Source organism: Procambarus clarkii, chromosome 36 (assembly GCF_040958095.1).
Source record: "Procambarus clarkii isolate CNS0578487 chromosome 36, FALCON_Pclarkii_2.0, whole genome shotgun sequence".
Classification (NCBI taxonomy): domain Eukaryota; kingdom Metazoa; phylum Arthropoda; class Malacostraca; order Decapoda; family Cambaridae; genus Procambarus; species Procambarus clarkii.
In genome coordinates, this window is record NC_091185.1 from 19,592,201 (window position 1) to 19,618,230 (window position 26,030).

General features: G+C 40.1%; 1 protein-coding gene across 1 annotated transcript; it reads right to left on the minus strand.

The window, feature by feature from the left end:
- Positions 1-8,176: 8,176 nt before the first annotated feature.
- Positions 8,177-22,271, minus strand: LOC138371667 (uncharacterized). The gene is made up of 4 exons (XM_069336668.1): positions 22,171-22,271; positions 10,220-10,346; positions 9,064-9,580; positions 8,177-8,280 (listed from the first exon to the last, which is right to left on the minus strand). The coding sequence occupies exons 1-4, from the start codon at positions 22,269-22,271 to the stop codon at positions 8,177-8,179; spliced, it is 849 nt and encodes a 282-aa protein (XP_069192769.1).
- Between the last annotated feature and the right edge of the window lie 3,759 nt (positions 22,272-26,030).

Genomic DNA, 26,030 nt, shown 5'->3' on the forward strand with positions numbered 1-26,030 from the left:
GCCTCCGCCCCTGGTATATTAGAATTGTTTAGTTTAATTATTTAGTATTAGAGGAATATCCTGACGAGGCTGAGAATATGGCTTAACTTAGAAAGCAGGAACTAGAACTTAAATTTTAGGCAGATAGAGCTTGAGAAATTGAAGAATAAAGAGGAGACTAAGCAGAGAGAAGCTGAGTTAGAAATAGCTAGTCTTAGAAGAGAAGAAACCAAGCAGTTGTTAATTAGACAGCAGATGGCTGAGGCGCAGATAAGGCTAGAAGATAGAAAGCTAGAAGCTGCAGCTGCTGCTGGTAGTAAGAGTTCTAATGGTTCTTCAGGTAGTTCTTCAAGTAGTGGACTTCATTTTTCAAAACATTTTGAATTACCCCAGTTTAATGAGAAAGCCCTTAACTATTTTCCTGCATTTCGTCAAATTATTTACTATTTTGAAATGGCCAGAGGATTCTTGGGTGACCATTATGCAAGGTCAGTTGCTAGGGAAAGTGTAGGCAATTTTTGCCTCGCTACCTTTTAAAGATAGTTTTCACTATCCTACAGTAAAGAAGAGGATCTTGCAAGCATACGAATTAAATGCAGAAGCACTAAGACAAAAGTTTAGAGGTCTTAAACGTACACCTGATCAGACAGTTACAGATTGTGCTCGAGTAAAAGAGTCAATCTTTGACAAGTGGCTCAATAGTGTAAATACTCAGGATTTTTTTCCCTTAAACAGCTCATCCTAGTAGAAGAACTCTTGTCTTGTTTGCCTGAAAATTTGACCATGGTGCTAGCCACAGGAAACGTTTATACAAGGACGCTCATAACTTAGCTATGTTGGCAGATGAACATGAGACTACTAATAAGATACCGTATAGTAACTATCATATGGCACCTAAAGCATTCACTTCTAGGCAGTTGTCACCACCCTTGAGACTAAATAAGGTTCTTCTCCCCGCAGTGTAAAGAAATGATAATAAATCGGCCGTGCCAACAGATGTCTAGGGGTATAATTACATCACTGCATAAAATGGAGAACAATATATTTATGCTAAAGGGGACAAACATAACAACAATTAAATGTATAAATAATAGCCAGAAATATTCGTCAGCATGCAATATCATAGAATGAAATTAATTATTGAGACATGAGCAATATCACCAGAACATGGAGTAATCAATAGTAATACTCAAATCATCTAACCAGATAATTAACATTTATATGGGCTAAAATAACAGTGACCAATGGCTTTGGTCCGCAGGCCAAACGTCGACTAAACGTCTACCAAGAAATCAACTAAACGTCCACACAAACATTGTGGAAATTCTAATAACAAAATGCAGCACTAATATTCAAAACATTGTAAAACTAAAGAGTAGTAAACACTGGTACAACATTCCATACAATAATATGGCAACCAAATATGGGAATAAATAAAGGTATAACTATAGACACTCGATTGACAACAATGTTCCCACACTGGCCATATCCAAATATGGTCAACCGCTCACACGGAGAAACTACATGCGAAATCTAACACCAAAAGCCTCACACACTACACAGCATGCTATTATATATATATATATATATATATAACATACAAAATCTTATATCATACAACTGGATGCAATATTAATTAGAGAACAAGACAATAAAGTAATATGAGAATCAAGAGTAATGGCAGAATCTTAGTAAGATTCGTGACAGCAGTATAATTCTGAGAAGTCAAGGAGTAGTCATCATAATGATAGGTTGCCTCTTAAAGCCAAGGCAGACCAGGGGCCAGATTCACGAAGGTACTTACGAATGTTATTCCTTCTTAGCGCCTTCGTAGCGGCTATGTCGGTATTCACGTAGGCACACTAAGAAGGAAAACCTTCGTAAGTTTGCTCCGTTGGCTAAAAATGCTGTCGACCACTAGTAGCTTTACGTAAACTGGATATAACTAAATTTTTCTCTACTACACAACACGGGGGATCGATTTTATATAGACAAAATTAGTTGGCGAATCTCGTGAAGCGGAGTCTTTCGTGTTAGTTATATATGCATTCTCTGCTTGAAACTTGCAGTAAATATGTCTTTTATGATATTAGAATTAGTTTTTATAATAGTAAGATATTATACCAGGAGTTATTAAGTAAATAAATACAGGTGAATATGAAATATGAGAGAAAGTGGCTGGTGGGAGCATTTACAATCACCAAATGCCCCACTGCCCAAATTATGTTAGGTAAGAAAGGTAAAAACTTCAAAGACTTCTCTCATTGAATACTTAAACCAATAATTATGACTGTATGGACTATTATGACCTGTTAAAAAAGAGGGGTAAGTAGGGGTCCAAGACCTCTTCCTATTACACAATTTAGCCGTGTAACAATAAGTAATTTATTTATTTATTTATTTATTTATTTATTTATTTATTTATTTATTTATATACAAGAAGGTACATTGGGTTTGTGAGGATACATAGCATGGTGTTTACAATCTTGTAAAGCCACTAGTACGCACAGCGTTTCGGGCAGGTCCTTAACCTAACAGATAATTTTAAGTAGGTAAATTCTAGCAAAATTTATAAAATGTTAACAGGTGAATTGCAAGAAAAATGAGATGAGAGACATTAGTAGATATACTAAAGCACATCAGTAGCTCTGATTGATTGCATTGACAGCTTGATTTGTAATTTAACAAAGATTATTAGGCACAACATAGCATTTTGATAGCACATATAAGAAGACAGCAATGATCACAGTGGTAAAGTTGTTTGGATTAGATACATAAAGATTGGGGGATTGGGTAGCAGCAGATACAGTGCTATTTTAAGCACACGGTAGGAAACTATGAAGATGACATTAGGTACATTTTGTTTTTGTTTTTGAATGAGGCAAATGTTGGACAGCTTTTTTAACTCATTATTCCATAGACTAAGTCTCTTTATTTGCATAGTGTTTACACAGATTAAGTTTGACTCTAGTAGGGAGATTTATGACGTAGCCCGCCCCCTCCATTTTGGGATGGAGTGGTTTCGGCCACGTCGAAAGTTGTGATAACGTTGTGGGAACGTTTGGGTAACATAGGGTGTTTTTCGGTGACGTGTTGCCTGATGTACGATAAATATGGGATAAGTAGTGTTCGAGTGAGGTGTGTATTGTTGTGAGAAGGTCTAGAGAATGTAGTAGTATTTTTTTTTTTTATTAGACGAAATTTGACGTTTTCTGTTGAAATTTAGGAAAAGAGCCATTTTCTGTAGTAAATGACAGGACGAGATTGGTAGATAGAGAAGTGGGAGGAGAATAAAGTCTAAAGATGGTGGTGAGTGGGTGAAAGGGTCATAAAGATTTTAGGCTCCGCCTGCAGAAAAAAGATTCTTTATATTACCTTTCAAATATTATCTCTCACCTCCCCATACACACAAACATATACATTACAATTTATTTATTATTAAATATTTATCTTACGTCTACAGTCTATCTATCTATCTATAACTCACCTCTCTATTAAGCTATGCGATTTCTCGGCACAATTTCTCACAGTTTTCATTCTTATTTAAGCAGACAGTTTGCAAGCAAGAGGGCATTTTCATCCTCTCATAAGTATATCTCATCACTTTTGCATCGTTCTTGCGACATTGTCCATATTCAAATTCTTCATCAAAGTGACGAAGGACATCCTCCAAGGTTAGACCAGAAAGATAAAAGACAAAATAAATTGCGTAATTCCCACAAACATAACTGTACAGGCTTTGCAATCTTCTTTTTATAATATAAAGTTCATAATCTCGGAAGTCGGACATAATCTCTTCTAAATAATGAGAATATGTTCCTATGCTGGGGTTTGCATAACTGTCCAGTATAACAATCTCGCGTTTTTTATCTACACTTTCGTTGACATAGAACGTTATCCAGTGCCCCATATTGTTAGTAGATCCTGAGTCTAGGGTATTTATTATGAACATCGCAGGTCTTCGTCTATGCAGCCTTTTCACAATTTTCCGTACATCATTAGCTAGGAAACAACCTAGATAATCTACCTTCCCACCTAATTTACTCCTAATAGCTTCATTTATTTCCAAACAATTCATATTTATCCTCAAGTTTCGCAAATAACTCGTCGCTCAGCGTTAATGCTGATCACACCAGTCGTCGCTCCATAAGCAAGTATGACTTTATTTCTATCTACCCCTTGTTTAAATTCCAAAGCGATCTGTAGGTTACCATTCTTTTTAAGCGGGATAGTATCGTCTATATCCTCTGGTTGTAAATTAAAGGCGAGTATTGTTCCTCCATCTGCGTATGCGTCATAAGTCAGTACATTTTCTTTATCAAAGCCAACGGCCTGCATTGTTGTATAATATAACTTGGCACAGTTATTGGGGAAGTCACAGCCGATATTAATAATATTAGTACTGTTCTGTTCTGAGTTATTAACACTTTACTCAACCCGCAGTTTTCTAAATAAAGAGAGTTACGATTATATGCTCCAGACACAGCCTCCATATCAAGAATTATCATATATAGACGTTCTGGTATGACTGTACCCCAAGGCTGGTCTAATGTTATCGACCGCTGCCCTGTTCCTAGGATATAAGTCTTATATAAAGTTTTATTAAAAGTATATGTTATAGGAGAGCTATTCTGCACCATAGCTTTATTAATAGCAGCTATTCCCGCTGGATAGGGTACTAGACGATCAATCCAGAGGCGTGCTGATTTAATATTATATTTAAAAGCTGCATTTTCATTATCGCTGAGTATAACCCATTTTCTCAGGTTGAAGTTCGAGCCTCACTCTAATGTCCACATTGTCCAAAACATATTCACTAAGCGAGGTAATATCAAGTATTAGTTTAAAGCAGGTATTCACTCCTAGCGATTTCAACGCACTCATCCTCTGCTTCTGTTCGGCCTTTGCATTAGTAAAATAAGAGGCATCTATTTTGTGCGGATCAACAACATTAAAAAATTGCGAAAGTTTTTCATAGCGTCCAACCTTACATCCGGAAATTGTAGTCATCAACTTTATGTATGGCCAGAAAGAGAATAATGAACTTGTTTCTACTACTGTTTCGTTAAAATACACAATAGCAGATTTGAATAGTGTTTGTGATAATCCATTTACTAGCGACGCAGTTTTTGTATCGCCTATAGGTGACGTTCCATCTTCTTCAGTCAAATTTATACTTAACTCCAAAGCGATAGATGATAACTCCACCAGCTGTCCATTCACTCCCTTTATTATAAATTCCAGATAAGTGTCTGAAAACTTATTATACTGACCGGAATTCACTGGTAGTATATCTACAGTTTGTCTGCTTGCAATAGTTGATTCCACTAATCGTGGAGAAAATACTTTAGGGAAAGCCTCACTAACAGCCGCCGTTGCAACCTGTCCTCTTAAAAAGAACGTCGCTTTTGGCCATTTGCCCGTATGGCCGAATTTGGAGGTAATTTGAAAATTAAAAAAAAAAAAAAAGAAATTTGGGATTTTTTTTTTCAACTAGAGTAAGTTAAGGGTCCTCTGATAGGTTAGGTGGGCAGGAAATTCTCATAAAGCTTCAAAACGTTATAAAAAACGTTAATTTAAAGTGTCCTCTTATAACCTCTGCGCGTATGCCAGACGACTCAAATAGAAAACGGAACAGAACGTCACTTGTGTGAGTCGATTTCATTTCAAATTACGTCCAAATTTGGCCATAGTGCGCATACGAGCCAAAAGTGACGTTATTTTTAAGAGGACGGGTTGGCCATATAGTGGTCTAATGGGACCTGCAGTCCAAGCACGCTATACTCAGACATTTTCTCTCTTTAAACTGTGCTTGTTGACTGAGAAGAATTTATGATAACACGTCTATATATTTCCTTTTAGTGTATCGTTGAATATTTACTAATTTTTTTTTTATTTATTATTTTTTTTTCTGCACTCTCCCTCCCAGAATTTGTCTACCCACTCCTTTCAATGTTTCAACTCCTCGTTTCTTAAGAGATTGTTTAAAAGATTTGTTGTCATTATTAACATCCTGTAAGAGGTTCTAACCCAGACTAAGCGCGGCAGGGGCTAGCGTTTGTTACCTATCGTTCGTTACGGTTCGTGACCCTAACAACAGCATGGACCTAATATATCTAGGGCTACTACAAACTGCTGTTCTCAAGAGCGGGTCACCAGTGTAACCCCATGAATGATAACAGGCTAAGAATGAAAAGTATTTCTCCCTTAGGACTGAAGAATTATACATATAACTTATAATATATATATTCAATACAGTATAATATAAAAACACAGATGGTCAAGTTAACTTATACAACCAAACAAAAAGTATTGTCTCTCACATAATATAATATAATAAAATATGGCACAACATGAATGTTACAGACTTAACTCTTCAAAGATGTGATCTCTCCTGGCCCGTATCAGCTACTAAGCTACTCGGCTGTCGCTGCCCATAATCCTCTCCCCCTCTGCCTCATCCAGGATGAGGGATGGAAACTAAAGACTTTTTAATATTTAAAACTAATTGAACAACCACTTGTTCTCAAAACACATAAGAATGCAAATTAAATATAATAGTTACTTGCAAAATATATAAGTACAATGCCACCTGCTTAATTACAGTAAATAAACAATTACATAAACTTAGTAAAAGTGACATCTGGAACTCTCATAACTGAACAGGTCCAGCAATTCTAATTTCCCGAATCTAACAGGTATTAGACGTGTGAAGAGCAACCGCGCTCCTGTCCCCACTGACATTGCCACACCACACAATAATTTACAAAAATATAATATGTGTACATATATGATGAAATGGAACAAAACAAGTTATTTTAAATTTATATACGTATCCAGCTAGGATTACGTAACAGCGTTCTCATTAAGAAGGGTGCTGCTCTTCTCGCTATCCCGCTTAAAAACGATAGTATTCCTCCACCGCGTGTATATCCTCTTCTGCTATTGAAGATCCGTATATCTCCTACCCCACCACCACCTCCTCCTCTAGGAGCGGATAGTAGTAAGAATAACTCCTCAACTGAGGGGGGGGGGGGGAATGAAGTTGACATGCATCACTCTGAGTATTTCAGTAGAATGAGGACAGCACTACGCGAGTGAGTATTATATACCACTTGCTACCACCCGTACATGTAAGACTGCAGTAGTGCATCCCCGCTCATCAAAATGTATAGGCTTACCATCAGAGTCTCTAAGAGTAATACTAACACCATCTATCATATTAGTATTAAGACGTACATATAGTTTCTTATTGTTGTCATTATCACTCCCGTTTAATTAGATTACATCCAAAATATTTACAGATTGGTTACCATATCTTGTAGGGACTATCTTGTCGCAATATATGCAGAGTGTATCAGCTCCTCCTCCAGGCATTGGTGGGAAGAGGCCAGTATTTACCACTCTCGATGAGTTTTTCGTTACAAATATATTGTAGTCACTATCTGGAACTATGCCTAACACTTTGCCAAGCCCTCCCCCGAATGATAATGCGACTCTGCATACATTTCTATATCCTCCCTCGGTGCTTATATTCTCTTCATCAACCAGCGTATTTATCTTGTTTCGATTAGAAGAGGAATCATACTTAATAAAGTTTGTTTCGTATTTCGGCGAAAATTCTTTAAACGCCTTTCCTAAAAGACTAAGTTTGGTGTTAGTTGAAAATATGTTGGCAATTTCTACATTAATGGCGTGATTAATTTATTTTATAGTTCCAGCCAAAATGTCTCTAGCTAATAAATACTTTGAATAAAAATAACTCATTCCCTCCTTATTGTCGCATGTAACCCCGACACGTATATACGCATCAGGGTCGTAATGTTTAATGACATAATGGGACGATGGTAGAAGCAATTTTTGCAGACACATTTCGTACGCTCTTGTCGGATCTAATTCTAGCTGATTAAATAAACAATTTTGGAAAGACCCTGGATTATTATTAGGAAATAAATGCCCATCCGATGCGCTAGTAGCTTATATTACGTGGGTATCCATAGGTCTTTCTCGGTACTCGTCTTGCGAGCAAGTAATATAACTTACACACCCACATTATATTATATATGTACTTACCTTGTTAAAATGGCAGCCAGGTTGTATTCCTCCTACTACACAGAGAAGGAATCCTTCGAGCTGCTGCTGGTGGTTCAGTCTTCACTGCTAGCTTCCCTCTCTTCATTATTGGAGGGTCGTACACTTACTTCCCTGCAGCATCATTGCGGAATAAATCTTGCAGTGTAGAAGTCATATTGAAAAACAGCTGCACCAGAGGCAATTTCCCCGGTGAAAATATAGCTTTTTCTGTTATCATTTTGTGAATGACGTCATTTAGTATATTCACACCGCTGACAGGCGTCATTAAATTTCCCTTTAGATCCCATCGTACATCTCCTCGCTCATCAAAATAATTCAACAAAGATCTTGCATACTCATAATCTTAACCTTCACCTTAAATTTCAGATCTATTAAATGTTTTAAGGAGGGATTAGCGCTCAGCTGAGGAGGAACAGGAGTGGGAGGGAGAGGGGGAGGAGGAGGAAGAGGGGGAGTCGTTGAAGGGGGGGGAGGAATGCAGACGAGGCGAGGGCTGGCTCCGCTCCCCATTCACACGTTCCATTATTCTACCAGGTACCAGATAATACTCTCGCATTTTTTTTTTTTTTTTCAATTTGAGAACATCCGCGTAATTACACTGGCGGCTATAGGCAAAATAATTGATAAAATACTTCCACCTCGTTTACTAGTTAATATCTGTTTCTTAGCTGATACAGAGGGCTTTTTGCAAGCTAATGATCGGATAAGTAATTTGTATTTTGTTAGCTTCTTAACGGCCTTAGCTGGTACAGGTAAATTATTTTTTAAAAAGTTATAAAAATTTCAGATAAACAATTTATATGAGGTTTCTTCAATTTTGCAATTAATTGCTTTCTCGAGGAATAGTGGAGCTTTGGTAATATCTGGATGAACTCCTTGTATTTATGAACCAGGGGTGTCTTCATTATAAACGGTGAATGTTTCCAACATCAATCCACTGATCAAATGACTTATCATAACCAGCGTATCTAACTTTATACTGTATTTTACCTCTTACTCTGCGTTTGCGCAAGATCTTTTTAATATGGAAGGATGGAGGAAGCTGTGTAGGAGTTAATTCCTCGCTATAGAAACCTCCTTCTATTTCCTTAATATTCAAATCTTTCAGAAAGTATAATGGGATACGCTGCCTCCTATCAATACGTGTCACTGTAAAGATCTCGCGGGTGTTCTGCTGCTTAAAGCCCTTCTTAAACTTGGAAATGCGGTCTGATAGTGCAATACGTACAGTATCGCCGACAGCCAGACGAGGAATGATTTCTCTCTTTGTTTTGCTCGGGGTTTTATACATTAAGTTAAATTGGTCAGCGTACTCAGCAGGTGATGATAAAGCGTGTACCTCGGTAGGGGTCTTTCCTTTCAACCCCTTGTGTGGAGAAGAATTATACGTTTTTACAATTTCTGGTAAAGCTTGCATATAATTTAAAGTATTGTGGGCGGTCATATACTTGTAAAGTTTTCCCTTTAAAGTTCGTATAAACCTCTCAGCAATGGAGGCCTTAGTCTCCTGAGAAAATACGCTATATAACTTAATGTTCTTTGATGTTCATTTTCTTCATTTGACTGTTATAAAATTCCCCTCCGCGATCTGAATTTGTTTTGCGTATTCCCTGTGAAAGAGGTGAATCCAGAATTGCAGCTAAAACTTTACTCATGCTTTTTCCATCCTTGCTTCTTAATGGTAATACTTGAGCGAGTCTGGAAAATATGTCCACACACACTAGTAGATATTTAACACCGCCATTATGTCTGGACAGCAAGCTCATCTCGGTGAGGTCTATGGCTAGAAATACTCGCGGTTTGGGACCTAATACACGTCGACGTGAGAATTTGCGAGGGTGGGAAAAATGTAATGTATATGCATCAGAGGTTTTTAATTAGTCCTTTACATCGGAAGGAGTAATACTCGAGTTAATTAATTTAGCAGCCTAATACAGCCTTTGTACACCTCCCAACCCACCAACGGATGAAGGGTCATTATACACCCGTTCCAATACTTCTTTCTTGCTCACCATTGGTAGACTATCTCATAGGGCGGTTCGTAAACAATATTACCGCGTAATGTTATAGCGGAGTGAGTGTTCGTTGCTAGACCTACTAACAAATACCCATAGGGTTTGCTAATAACTTTCTTATATAAGCTCACCAGCTTCTTTGAGTCCTCTTTCCCAAATATCTGCCGTCCTAGTGTTTCAATTTGTGAAAGGTCTCTTGATATAACTAATATAAAATGGGAAGCGTTTAAACTGATATTCCTCGAATACTTCCTATAACTGTAGAAAAGGGTGAGTATTTATATACTTACCACTACACAGTCTCCGTGGTGTAGTGGTAAGACACTCGCCTGGCGTTCCGCGAACGCTATGTCATGGGTTCGTATCCTGGCCGGGGAGGATTTACTGGGCGCAAATCCTTAGCTGTAGCCTCTGTTTAACGCAACAGTAAAATGTGTACTTGGATGAAAAAACGATTCTTCGCGGCGGGGATCGTATTCCAGGGACCTGCCCGAAACGCTACGCGTACTAGTGGCTGTACAAGAATGTAACAACTCTTGTATATATCTCAAAAAAAAAAAAATAAATACCTTAATTACTACTACTACTACTTTTTATTTATATAATATTTACATAATAGCTATAGTTCTTACAGATAACAACAACAACACTCTTCTACTATACAGTTCCACTCGGCTGAGCTAACAAAACTTAAATACTTCCTCCACCCTAGTTCTCACAGATAACATTACTCTTCTACTATACAGTTCCACTTGGGTGAGCTATTTAAACTTTGTTTATCAAAAATTTGCTTGTCCATTTAAAAGAATGAAGAACAATTTGTATTTATATTACTTTTAGCTGCATCACTTATGAACCCATCCCTGCCCTTGTGCGGCAGTGAACAATAGAAAGTTGTTTTCATATATTCATACATTACAACATTGATTGTAACCGTGATATATATGTACTTCCGCCTACAGTTTAGACCTATTGTGTTATGTATTACCCTCTGTCCTGCGTGACAGTGAATACCAGCATTATCCTCCCTTTAATAAGACTTAATCGAAATCCTCAGATTAGGTAAAATTGTAAATAATTTTGTCAATAAAGTTGTTAATAATAGTAACTCAGCTCTCTGCCCTGCTTCAGGCTTCGTCTCAACTACTACCACACTTCACTACACTGCCAACAAGCCGACTGCTGAAACCAAGACTATACTAAATTAAAATAAAAACCACTAAACTCTTTGTGTCTATTCAACCAAATATGTACATGTAAATATACGCAACAGGGCATTATCTGAAACCAACATGTCTGGCAATCCACAATTACAAAATGTTTTCCTCAGCAGTTCACAAGTTACAGATGATGTGGTGGAACTACACACAGTAACATTCATTAATTTTGTGTATGAATCCACCACCACCAGGTAATATTTGTATTCATAGGTCCAGCATAATCTATATGAAGTCTAGACCAGGGATTCCCAGTGCATGGCCAGGAAAGTACTGGGGCCGGGGGTTTCCCAGTGCATGGCCAGGAAAGTACTGGGGCCTGGGGTTTCTGATAATTCTTTAAGCAAATGTAACAATTCTTAGTTACTTCAGCAATATCCTGGCCTATTTTTGGCCACCAAACCCAACTTCTAGCTTCTGCTTTCATAGCATTTATACCATTATGGCCACCATGCCATAATGGTATAAATGTTCCAAAATCTTCCACATCTATTACATCTCCAAATGAAAGATGAATGAAGTCATTTAGGAATGAGGAGAATTAAAAAAAATGGCGTGGCTATAACCCCTACCCTGTCTTCAAAATCCATAATCAGAGATATATCTTCAGAGACATATGCTAGGTTGGCAACTCAAGAACTTCTCATAGAAATTTGTGTAAGGATTTATTCAGAACCTTGTATACCACATATGTCAGACCAATCCTGGAGTATGTGGCTCCATCATGGAGTTCATGCCGAGTCAATCTCAAAACGAAGTAAGAGAAAATTCAGATGTATGCCACCAGACTAGTCCCAAAAACTATAGATGAGTTATGATGAAAGAATGCAGGAATTAAAGCCTCACATCACTGGAAGACGGAAGAGTTAGGGGAAATATGATTACAACATACACAAGTCTCAGGGGAATTGATAAGGTAGATAAAGCCAGATAATTTAGCACAGGAAGAACTCGCACGAGGAGACACAGGTGGGAACTGAGTAGTTTCCACCTGTGTCCCACAAAGACAAGTTAACAGAAACAATGTGTTCAGTGACAGGGAAGTTAACAAATCGAATGCCCTTACATTGAATTACGAATGAATTACGTAAATTTATAATTTATATCGCTGCCATTGGCAAGGTTGCATTAAAAACATTATATTATTGAGTGCTATTATCCATTCAGTGATGGCATAATAACATTATCTAGTAATAGTTAAATAAATAACAGTCACAAATTCTTAAATAAGGACGTGGAGAAATTCATTACATCAATAATAATAGAATCATAAAAACTAGTTGGGCAGCACCTTAAGGGGCGGCCAGGCGTCGCTGGCCTGGTCAGGCGTCGCTGGTCAGGCCAGGCGTCGCTGGCCCGGCCAGGCGTCACAGACCCGGCCAGGCGTCGCAGGCCCGGCCAGGCGTCGCAGTCCCGGCCAGGCGTCACAGGCCTGGCCAGGTGTCGCTGGCCCAGCCAGTCGTGCTGGCCCGGCCTGGCGTCAATGACTCAGCCAGTCGTCCTAGCCTGCCCAGTCGTGCTGGATACAGACTGTACGCCAAGTTTTCTTTGACTGAACCACTGTTCAAGACGCTATCCAATTCTCGTTTGATGTTGACTGGTTAACATATTTTTCGATGTGATCAGAGGTGAAGACAACCTTTGGGCTTGGTTATTCATCTGAAGATACACACACACACAGTCTCCCACCACCTCCTCTCCCACACACAATCTCCCGCCACCTCGCCGCCCACACACAATCCCCTGCCACCTCCCTGCCAACACACAATCCCCTGCCCACATACAATCTCTCACCCACCCACAGGCCCGAACCACCTACCACACACAATCCCCCATGACCTCCCCACACAAGAGATGGTTATTCCAGGCTGCGAGGGGGTTCAGAGACTTCATAACAGGTACCATGACGATGGGAGGATCAAGAGTAGTAGTAGTAGCAGTGATATATGACTCACCACCAAATGACAGAAAACCCAGGCAAGAGTATGACAGAAACAACATGACGGTTAACCCCATAATTGAGAGAGCAGCCGCTGCTGCCTGCAGCAATCGATCCCATCTACTCATCATGAGGGACTTCAATCACGGAAGGATAGACTGGGAAAACAAGGAACTGCGTGGAGGTGTGTAAACATGGGGAGCTAAACTGCTGGAAATGGCGACAAGAAACTTTTTAAGCCAGCATGTCAGAGAAGCCACAAGAAAGAGAGGCAATGATGAACCAGCGAGACTCGACCTAGTATTCACTCTGAACGACTCAGACATATCAAGACGAAACCGACTCAATCAGACCGACTCCGTCAGACGAAACCGACTCAATCGGTTTCGAAGCCCCCGTGGGAATGAGTGATCACAGTGTACTGATGTTTGAGTACCTGGTCGAAATAGGGTAAAGGTACTCAAGGAAAGGCCCGCAAAACACAAGGCTGGCATTCCGGATGGGAAACTATGCAACCCGTCCTCACACAAGACAGCACATATATGACTTAATGCTTAAAGTCAATATGTTGAATATGAATTAGTAAATATGTGATATATTCCCAGTTACTTTTTTTCCAAGGCCCAAACTCTTCCTCACGTACCAATTTACGTCTCACAGTACCCGTCCGTCAACCTAGATAGCAGAATAGTCGTGATTGGTTCAATTATAAGGAAAATTGTAGTTTTCAGGTCCCATATGGGTTGTGAAATTTACCTACTATTGTCCATGCTCTTAGAATATTACAGATCAGCTACTTCCTATTGAAGGCTCGTAGTTTTGTTTTGAGAAATATTAGTTGTTCTTAGTAAATTATAATATGCACTAAAAATTATTACATAGAATAACAGTCCTTCACCAATCTATATTATATACCATAGTTTGTGCTTTAAAAATCTTTAAAGGATGTTTTGTAAGAACGCTAACAGAAAACGATGTTACGTTGGAATGTCTATGGGGTAAACTACTGCAAACAGGATGGTATTATGTCTACTATAGCAACTACAGGATGGATATATTGTCCGCTACCACCTGTTAGGTGGGTAAGGGGTCCAATACCACCCACAGGATGGGTATGAGGGTCATATCCACCCACAGGATGAGTATGGGGATCACATCCACCCACAGGAAGGGTATGGGGTCCAATACTACCCACAGGATGAGTATGGCGTCCACTACAACCCACATGATGGGTATGGGGCTCCAACCACCCATAGAATGGATATGGGGCTCCAACCACCCATAGCATGGGTATGGGGCTCCAACCACCCACAGGATGAGTATGGGGCTCCAACCACCCATAGAATGGGTATGGGGTCCAATAACACCCACTGGATGTGTATGTCGTCCATTGCCGCGTGTAGATATTCGAACCCCAGTTGGAAACAGACCCAACTATAGGATGGGGTTAACCCAAGTATCGTGCTTCCAAAAGGGTCGCCCAAGTTGGAAAAGACAAACGCTGAAAGAATATTGTTGAAAACATCTTTATAACTGATTAAACCAAAGTTATTTATTAGTCAGAAAAAAGACAGAAACGCGATCTATATGTAAAACCTCTACCAGACAAATATTTTAAGTAAAACCGAAGATATTTGTAGTTGTATAAAAGTGGCAGTTTTCATCGCTCGTCGAGCTCTAAAACCGCAGCACTCATCTCAGAACCATGCCTATTTCACGCAGATTCCTTAATAAACGTAAGAGTTTTATATGTCACAAGAAAGACAGATATATAAGCTTCGTTCTAAATACCTTACCATGGGCATATTTAAATTTAAAGCGAAGATACGTGTACTTTTATAATAGCAGAGCTCCGACTCCGGACAGATCGATCGACGGAGCAACTCTCTCTCAGAACAATGCTTATTTCACGTAAATTTGTAAATAATCGTAAATTTTTTATATGCCTCAAGAAAGATAGGAATATAAGGCTCATTTTAAACACTTTATCATAGACATAATTAAAGTTCTAATGAAGATTCATGTATTTTAATAATCACCGAGCTCCGACCCCCGCATAGACTGAGCGACAGAGCAACTCTCTCAGAACAATGTTTATTTTACGTAAATTCGTTAATAAACACAAATGTTTTATATGTCTTAAGAAAGATAGAAATATAAGCTTTATTTTAAATACATTACATTAGACATATATAAAGCTCAAGTGAAGGTATATATGTTTTTATAGTTTCGTTCAGTAGCTTTTCGGTCTTGGAGTGCAGACGCCTACGCACTTGCCAATATGTTGTGTAATTAACAAAGATTCGCTAATAAAGCCTAAAATATTACATGCCTCCAGAAAGACTGAGCTATAATCGTTACTGTGAGTGCACCAAAGGAAATATATCATGTTGGAGACCAATGATATAGCAATTTTAATTTAAGTTTCGACTTCCGCCCGGGCGAGAGAGATGGGGCGACTCTCGCCCCATCTATTGGAGATTCTGTCCACTAAAGACCCAAAGCTACTCAAACCCTCCTAGCATTACGTCAGCAATGAAGTAATATGGTATATTTACTCACTATAATGTGGATGCTGGATGCAGAACATGAGAAAACATAATTTTACTCTGAAAAAATATAATTTCATAACAAAATAAGATGTATATATGTAATATCAAAGGAAGTCGATGGTCCAAGCAACAATGTCGTGGAGCGACTTATCCAAGATATATTGCTCTCTGGAAAGTGTTTGCTGGCATATCAACCTTCTGTACACAGTGATCCAGTCGTCGAACTTCTCTGCTCAAATTATCGCAAATTTAATTTATGATGTTAACAAGTAGAATGAGTATTTTTAATCAAATCTAACGATATTAACAAGTAGAATGCGCATTTTTAATCAAATCTAACATAACTAGCCAGAAAACGTTAAAGATTATTTAAAAATACATGGCTGGAAGTTAAATCAACTCTATAAAACAATATTTTTGTTATAGATACTAATCGTTATTTGTTGGTATGCGTTCGCTACTTAAACTATCATGTACTGTATTTATGTAAAATCCCCCTGTTTCTTCGCACATGGAACACGGAACCTTACACGCTCTCTGATTTACTGTTTAATAGAGATTCACAAATAAAGCTTATGATTGTATACGTTATCAAAAAGGCAGTGACAAAGTCATTTTTGCGTTTTAATCACAGAGATTAGATCTTATTGAGATAGGAAAGATATTCATATTTTAAAGAAGGTTTTTGAACCATCGCTCTCCCTATTGATAGAAACTAACTTTTTTTTTGTTATTATTAACAAGCTTAGGTATACACAGCAATGTGCTGCTACCCTATTCTATATGAAAGATTACACAGTGTATATAAAAAACTAGCTATAAGTTCATCAAATATTCCCATCTCACAGGATGGTTAGTTATACATGGAATCAGGGAAAAAATACCAGCCTCAATAAAAAAAATCAACTGTGACTACCAATCAGGTGAGAACATAAAATATAAGGCTGATCTATTAGCCTCCGTTAGCAAAATCCGGGTACAGCATAAGAATATCTTCCAATATTCCTAAGTGTATGAAGTAATTACAGAGTTCAAAGTACCTTATACCATTTGGTCTGAAGTCATTTATAACAAGGCAATCACAGATATAGTGTTGGTGAGTATGTCCCAGCTCTTGTTCACATAGTTTACAATTGGAATATTCACCATTGGGGGCTATTCATTATCTGCAGCCACCTGCGATACATATCGATATCCTAGCCTAATTCTGGCAATTACAATGTCACACTGTCATTGTGACACTAGTGGAAGTTTTATGCTGTCCGTTCATATAATTCTCGATTCTAAACATGTTTAGTTAGTTTAGTTCATTAATTATGCACCCCATATATCATCTTGTGGGCGGTAGAGGAAAAGGTTACAGAGGCACATAAACATGTCATAGCTCTTTATACTCTTGCTTTCTGGCTTTTGTGTGTCAGTGACTGCTCTTCTGTCTTCCCTAATTACCTAAAATATTGCGGCTTTGACAGAAGAGATTGGAATGCCATATCCCACTCAACTTCAGGCTTATCACATTCAGTTTTAGCTGCCTTGTTTGTGTCATCATGCTGGACAACACCTATATGAGAAGGTATCCATACAAATGAGACTTTGAAACTCCTACTGTTTGCAATAATAATGTTGTTTATAATGGATGTTACAACTACAACCTTTTGAAGATCAATGCTAATTTTATCTAGATAATGTAATAAACGAAAGTTTTCTATGTCAACAGAAAGGCAGAAATATAAGCTACACTTTAAATACTTGTCATAAATATAACTGAAGTGAAAGCGAAGATATATGCATTTGGTATGTACAAGACGCCTTAATCCACTTGACCATCACGACCGGACATAATGAGGTGATAGCCGAGGCTATTTGAACCACCCCACCGCCGACACTCGGATAGTAATCTTGGGCATAGCATTTTACCAAATCACCTCATTCTTTGGGGCACACGTGAGGAACACAAATGCGAACAAGCCTGAATGGTCCCCAGGACAATATGCAACTGAAAACTCACACCCCAGAAGTGACTCGAACCCATACTCCCAGGAGCCACGCAACTGGTATGTACAAGACGCCTTAATCCACTTGACCATCACGACCGGACATAATGAGGTGATAGCCGAGGCTATTTGAACCACCCCACCGCCGGCACTCGGATAGTAATCTTGGGCATAGCATTTTACCAAATCACCTCATTCTTTGGGGCACACGTGAGGAACACAAATGCGAACAAGCCTGAATGGTCCCCAGGACAATATGCAACTGAAAACTCACACCCCAGAAGTGACTCGAACCCATACTCCCAGGAGCCACGCAACTGGTATGTACAAGACGCCTTAATCCACTTGACCATCACGACCGGACATAATGAGGTGATAGCCGAGGCTATTTGAACCACCCCACCGCCGGCACTCGGATAGTAATCTTGGGCATAACATTTTACCAAATCACCTCATTCTTTGGGGCACACGTGAGGAACACAAATGCGAACAAGCCTGAATGGTCCCCAGGACAATATGCAACTGAAAACTCACACCCCAGAAGTGACTCGAACCCATACTCCCAGGAGCCACGCAACTGGTATGTACAAGACGCCTTAATCCACATGACCATCACGACCGGACATAATGAGGTGATAGCCGAGGCTATTTGAACCACCCCACCGCCGGCACTCGGATAGTAATCTTGGGCATAGCATTTTACCAAATCACCTCATTCTTTGGGGCACACGTGAGGAACACAAATGCGAACAAGCCTGAATGGTCCCCAGGACAATATGCAACTGAAAACTCACACCCCAGAAGTGACTCGAACTCATTATGTCCGGTCGTGATGGTCAAGTGGATTAAGGCGTCTTGTACATACCAGTTGCGTGGCTCCTGGGAGTATGGGTTCGAGTCACTTCTGGGGTGTGAGTTTTCAGTTGCATATTGTCCTGGGGACCATTCAGGCTTGTTCGCATTTGTGTTCCTCACGTGTGCCCCAAAGAATGAGGTGATTTGGTAAAATGCTATGCCCAAGATTACTATCCGAGTGCCGGCGGTGGGGTGGTTCAAATAGCCTCGGCTATCACCTCATTATGTCCGGTCGTGATGGTCAAGTGGATTAAGGCGTCTTGTACATACCAGTTGCGTGGCTCCTGGGAGTATGGGTTCGAGTCACTTCTGGGGTGTGAGTTTTCAGTTGCATATTGTCCTGGGGACCATTCAGGCTTGTTCGCATTTGTGTTCCTCACGTGTGCCCCAAAGAATGAGGTGATTTGGTAAAATGCTATGCCCAAGATTACTATCCGAGTGCCGGCGGTGGGGTGGTTCAAATAGCCTCGGCTATCACCTCATTATGTCCGGTCGTGATGGTCAAGTGGATTAAGGCGTCTTGTACATACCAGTTGCGTGGCTCCTGGGAGTATGGGTTCGAGTCACTTCTGGGGTGTGAGTTTTCAGTTGCATATTGTCCTGGGGACCATTCAGGCTTGTTCGCATTTGTGTTCCTCACGTGTGCCCCAAAGAATGAGGTGATTTGGTAAAATGCTATGCCCAAGATTACTATCCGAGTGCCGGCGGTGGGGTGGTTCAAATAGCCTCGGCTATCACCTCATTATGTCCGGTCGTGATGGTCAAGTGGATTAAGGCGTCTTGTACATACCAGTTGCGTGGCTCCTGGGAGTATGGGTTCGAGTCACTTCTGGGGTGTGAGTTTTCAGTTGCATATTGTCCTGGGGACCATTCAGGCTTGTTCGCATATATGCATTTGTATAGCTACTTGATACTGTACAGTTTCTTGATGGCTTGCTCTAAGAGTGTGAAGCCCTTCACACCAGCCTATAAATTGTGTAATTTATTTCCATATATGCTAATTAACCTTAAAATCTATATGTCAGAAGGAAGGAAGATGTAGACGTTAATATGACAGCATTTCAAGAAATATCTCTCTCTAAAGTTAAATAATACAATCCTATCGCCGGTGTTCGGACACATGAAAGCTACTTAGGTATCAGTGGCCAGCCAGGTGGAGATCACAGGCTGTACAATACTGATAAATTATGTAATTCACAGAGATACGTTGATAAACATTAATGTTTTATATTTTATTAGAAATGCAGATATAAAATTTGTTTCATACGTTAAATGTAACAATATTTCAGTATATATTATATAAGCATAGTATATATAATTCAGTATATACCATGTATAATAAGACAGTGTCAGACCACGGAGGAAGAATTGAAACAGGAATTTCCTTTAGTACTTTCTTATATTAATACATCTTCAGAACGAACCTCCTTCTGAAGATGTATTAATATACGAAAGTACTTAAGGAAATTCCTGTTTCAATTCTTCCTCCGTGGTCTGACACTGTCACATTTTTCATTACATGTTAATTTTCGTGATTTACACACAAAATATATAATAAGATATTGTATATTTAACAATATAAGTATAAGACCCAAGATATATTTATGATTTAACGATTTCCCATAAAGTTGCAATGATACCCTAATTGCACACTATCATCATATACAGAAAGAAATTAATTATAAAGTTGACCAAACCACACACTAGAAAGTGAAGGGACGACGACATTTCGGTCCGTCCTGGGCCATTCTAAAGTCGATTGTGAACTTAATCGATACAATCGACTTAAGATTGGTCCAGGACGGACAGAAACGTCGTCATCCCTTCACTTTCTAGTGTGTGTGGTTTGGTTAACATATTTCAGCCACGTTATTGTAACTCCTCGTCTGCTTAACTTATAAAATTTAAGTCACCTTAATACACAAAACAGAAGTAAAAATATATACTGTTTGTATATTAATTATGACGCATGATCGATGTCTAGTTGAATTATGGTTGAAACAGTCAGATTATATATGTCAGCCACAAGCAAGTAATTATCAAAAGTAGGCGCCAAGCTGAGGATTGTCATCCACAAGTACAGCCACTTTTACCTTTACTATAAACTTTAATATATATTCTATATCATCATAAATTCGGAAACATACAATATGTTTCCAATTTTGTTTTATTAAATTATATATTTTGAAAACAGAGATGTATTCTAGTTTACCTAATATAGAGCATGAATACCACAGACTCATCGTGCGAGTTGTAGTTTATTCTGCACTCCATACTTATCCTGTGAGTCTCAGTGTATTTTGAACATAATAGAATGATGATAGAGGGAGTAACTGGTGTGAATTTTACTTTGTCTCAAGTCTCCGAAATTTAGTTGATGTTCCTGGGATATTGCTGCCCTCAGGCTGCTCAAAGGCAGTTCAAGTTGGTAATCAATTCCCTCTTTACGAGCAAAAGTCTTGGCCAACTCATCAGTTCTATCATGCATTCGGAAACCAATATGGGAAGGAATCCACAGGAGACAAACACTGACTAGTAGTATATTCTGAGCCAGATAGGGGCACTTAACAAACAATGGGGGGTACTTATCAGACAATGGAATCAGAGGCGGGGAGCCAGATAGGCCCACTTATCAGACAATGGAATCAGAGGCGGGGTGACAGATAGACCCACCTCAAATTGTAGTCTACGGTGAGTCCCCGCCATATTTCACTTACACTGGGTATCTCCGTTTAAACACTACGTCATTATATAGGACTAATTAAGGATATATATATTCAAACAAGTCTGAATGGCCCCTCCAGGACTATGTGCATATATGTCTGGACCTATATAGGATATATATATACTCAAAATAAAAGTGGGTGAAAAGAAATAACACTTGTTTTATACAATATATTAACAAAAGTACATAGTGGCTTAAACATAGTCGTAATCTAATTCCCCCCCATAATATTGTCTAACTAGACCCCTCCTCCATGCCCACAGGTCTGTTGTGGGGTCTTCCTCCCCCTCCTGGGGTGATGATGATGATGAGTCATCATCCAGAGGGAGAAAGGGGTGTTGTGGTTCTTCTTCCTCTCCTAGGGGGCTACTGTCGTCATAGCGTTCACTCTCACTGGAAGGGTGTCGCCCTTCCTCTCCTTGTGGCTCGATGACGTCATCACTTTCACTTCCAGCGGTCACCCCTTGGGCTGAGGTGGATGGGTGGGGCTCAGGTGGTATGTCTGGATGACCATAGCCTAGGCTTTTGTATTTATTTAGGTAATAGCGTTTATCATCAAATGCACTTAAACCCCTCTTAGTATTATGGGTGGTGACCATTTGCCCTCCTAAATTCCTAATTTGGTAGTATTGGAAAGTATTTACTACTCCATTACTGTGTAGGGTTTCTTTAAAATGTCTATGAGTTAAAGATCTTTGCACAGCGCGGGGGATACCCTTAACGGTAATGGAATTTGAATTGTTGTGCAACAGCAAACTATACATTTTGGGCACCTTAACTATACATCTGAAACCTCTGACTTTAAAAGACCTAAAACACCCTTTTTAGAAGGATCATACAAGGGGTGAGTTTCAGGGAAGTTACTGGTCTCAATCCATGATCTAAGGGGTTCTTTCCCCATCTCGTTAAAGACATCTTCAGTCATTAAACTGAAGATGAAACTGTCTGTCTCGCTGTATATCAGTGCTGCCCTATCTGAATAGTGGTTCTTAAGTACCCTGTACCAAAAATGGTACAAACTGTATTTTGCTAGCTCAAGAATCTGGAACCCAATGTAATTAGGATGAGTAATTTTAATGAATGGTCTGGAACTGACAAACAATAATTTATTGTCACCTAAATGCACCATACGTTTAAAGCGAGGATTCTTCACCTCTCGTAAAAAGACCCTAGCTGAAGTCACTAGTTTGGTGTCAATGGCATAACGGGCTGGGTTCAGTAGTGTTTTACCAAAAACACTGTTCGTCAGTAATTTGAAGAGTGTTTTCCTATCGTTACTGGTGGAAGCATTTCTATTGTTAACGTTGGTGTTAACAAATTCTGCCATAAAATCAGACTGGCGGAACTCATAAATGGCGTGAATAGCCCCTACTTCAAGACCTATCTCAATAAATAACTGTAAGAGGTGTAGAGATATGAAATAATGTTTCTTGGGGAGATGATCCTCTACCAGCTTAATATTTTTTTTAGGGAGCTTTGTAATGTTATTTGTTTCCAGAAGTCCCCTACTAAATGGTGAGATATCCTCCATACTTATTCCCCTATGGTGTAAACAAAGGGGTAGATCGTCTGTTAGTCTAGCTATTTCAGGTCTTATGTGTTTGGTGTCAATTAATAGCCAGTACCCTTTGTTAGAAGAGAATGGCTGTTCTGTCATTATCATCCCTTCGCTAATGAAGGAGTTCATCTCATCAGATGACAACCTTCTTAGACCACCATAGGGTAATTTCTTAGTCATACAACTCCCGTAAAGGGAGTTGAAGTCTAAGTAAAGTAAGAATGAAGATCTATCCTCCTGGGGGTTAAAAGATGGGTTGACATAGCGGTTGTTAGCTCTGGCATAACTCCTAACTGCAGTTGTAAAACCCCCTTGTATGTTTTGTGATATGAGATTGTGCAACGTCACATCTGCACTTAACTCCAACGATATTTTGCTACTTTTCAAGAAGCAATCATAGGAGTAACCCGGAAGGCTACAGTAGTGAGTCATCTCTAAGGAAAATATATCATTTAGAATTACCCTATGGAAGGAGAGGTGCCACAGGACATGAGGGATGCCAACATCGTCACACTGTATAAGAATAAAGGTGACAGGGGCGACTGCAACAACTACCGTGGAATCTCCCTCCTCAGTATTGTCGGAAAGCTGTTTGCTCGAGTCGCATTGAAGAGGCTCCAAGTACTTGCAGAGAGAGTTTATCCAGAATCACAATGTGGATTCAGAGCTGGCAGGTCCACCATCGACATGGTCTTTTCCCTCAGACAACTGCAGGAGAAATGCAGGGAACAGAAGCAGCCACTCTTTGTAGCCTTCATAGACCTGACGAAGGCCTTCGACCTCGTCAGCAGGGATGGCCTGTTCAAGATCCTCCCCAAGATCGGATGCCCACCCAGGCTCCTCAGCATCATCAGATCTTTCCATGAGAACATGAGGGGCACCGTGGTCTTTGATGGCCTAACATCAGGCGCCTTTGACATCCGAAGTGGAGTAAAGCAGGGCTGCGTACTGGCTCCAACCCTATTCGGGATTTTCTTCGCAGTTATGCTGTGGCACGCCTTCGGATCTGTCACGGAAGGCATTTACCTCCGGACCAGGTCGGATGGGAAGCTCTTTAACCTCGCCAGGCTGAGAGCCAAGACAAAGGTTCGGCTGAGGTGTCTGCGCGACTTCCTCTTTGCCGACGACGCAGCAGTCACTGCCCACTCAGCTGAAGACCTCCAACGGCTCATAACCCGCTTCAGCGAGGCCTCTCAGGCTTTCGGACTCACCATCAGTCTGAAGAAAACACAAGTCATGGGACAAGGAGTGGACTCCCCACCTGACATCGGCATCTCTGATACCAAACTGGAAGTTGTTCACGACTTCGTGTACCTGGGCTCCACAATCTCTGACTCCCTCTCTCTTGATACGGAGCTAAACAAACGCATCAGTAAGGCATCTACTACCATGTCCAAACTGACAAAGAGAGTGTGGGCCAACAATAGGCTGACTGAGTATACTAAGATTCAGGTTTACAGATCCTGTGTCCTGAGCACTCTCCTTTATGGCAGTGAGTCTTGGACACTCCGTGCCCGTCAGGAAAGACGGCTGAATGCCTACCACATGCGCTGCCTTAGACACATCTTGGACATCACCTGGCAGGACAAGGTGACAAACAACAACGTCTTGGGGAGAGCAAGAATCACCAGCATGTACACAATGCTGAAACAGAGACGAATGCGCTGGCTCGGGCACGTTGTGCGAATGGGCGACGGCAGGATCCCCAAGGATCTCCTGTATGGAGAGCTGAGGCAGGGAAAGCGTCCAGTAGGCAAGCCCCAGCTACGGTACAAAGACGTATGCAAAAGGGACCTGAAAGCCATGGATGTCGATCTTGCTATATGGGAGACACTGGCTGCAGACCGTTCAGCCTGGAGGCAGTCTGTTCAACGAGGTCTCTCCAAGTTCGAGGAGTCACTTGCCAAGGAATCGGAGGCAAAGAGACAGAGAAGGAAAGTCGGTAACCAGGAAGACAGACCAGAATCGGACTTCGTTTGTGCTCGGTGTGGGATGGACTGCCACTCTCGGATTGGCCTCATCAGTCACACCAGACGCTGCACCAGGATTGACAACTAGGGCGCAACTCCATAGTCTCCCGAGACTGAAGGATGCCTACTATGGTGAGTAAAAATGTCAGCCAGTAAACCGACATCACACCTTAAATAAATAAGGAGAATATCCTTTAATGACTTACATCCTGTAGCCTCCCATACTAATTTAGAATGTCTATATTCTTCCAAAGTGATGGTTGATTTGTTTAGGGGGCTGTAAAACATTTCAATAGAGGGGAGTGTTGCATCATTAAAGCAGCTGATTTTTGTGGCATATTCATAAGGGAAAAACTGCTTACCCTTTAAGAGTAGGTGGTGACTCTCTTCAGGTAAACCTTCTATCATTGAGTGAGTGAATGTTAAGGGGCTGCCTGAATCAATGTGGGTTTTTGCTAGGGACGAAAGACTGCCCGTAATAAAAGCCAGTGAATCAAGAAATTTAAGGTTGCCTATTTCTACCTTAAGATATTTAGTCCCCTGCCTCATGAGGATATTGCTCTTAATATTTGAACCCATGGCAAACTCCCTCAAAATTAAGCCCATGTCATAAGACATATTGTGAGCAATTAGGACTAAAGTCTCTAGAGCATTCTTGTGGCGGAGGTTGCAGTAATTACATAGAGCTCCAATATAATTGAGCTTTTCCCTAAGGTGATCATGATGTTGAACCTTGAAATTGGAGGATGTAAATACCTCCTCACAAAACTGACAGTGAGTCTGTCTCCTAAAATGAACCATATCCTCAAGAGACATGTCTATTTCATATTTGGGTAGGCTGGATCTGATAATTTCCCATTTGGTGGCAACTCGCTCCATGAAATGAGTGACGCTGTCCCCCCCAAAATAAGTAAATTTATCAATGATGGAGTGGTTCCTATCAACAATTATATAGCTGTATGCTATAGGCCTATGTATGGCTGTAACAGAACCTAGACAATCCTCAGTGCTTAGGACGCTCTCGAAATCGAAAAAGCCTATGTGGGAAGGGGGGTAACCTTTCCCTGTATTTTTAAAATGAAGGGTGTCCCCCTCCTGGGGATAAATCATTTTCTGCATGATGTCGCAGGAA

Excerpts from the sequence above, each read along its gene's own strand:
- LOC138371667 (XM_069336668.1), bottom strand. The coding sequence starts at position 22,271 with ATGGGGAAAGAACCCCTTAGATCATGGATTGAGACCAGTAACTTCCCT. Across the intron at positions 9,581-10,219 it reads AAGAGGACTCAAAGAAGCTG|GAGACTAAGGCCTCCATTGC; the intron begins GTGAGCTTATAT and ends GTATTTTCTCAG. Across the intron at positions 8,281-9,063 it reads GCGCAAACGCAGAGTAAGAG|AAAAAGCTATATTTTCACCG; the intron begins GTAAAATACAGT and ends AAATGATAACAG.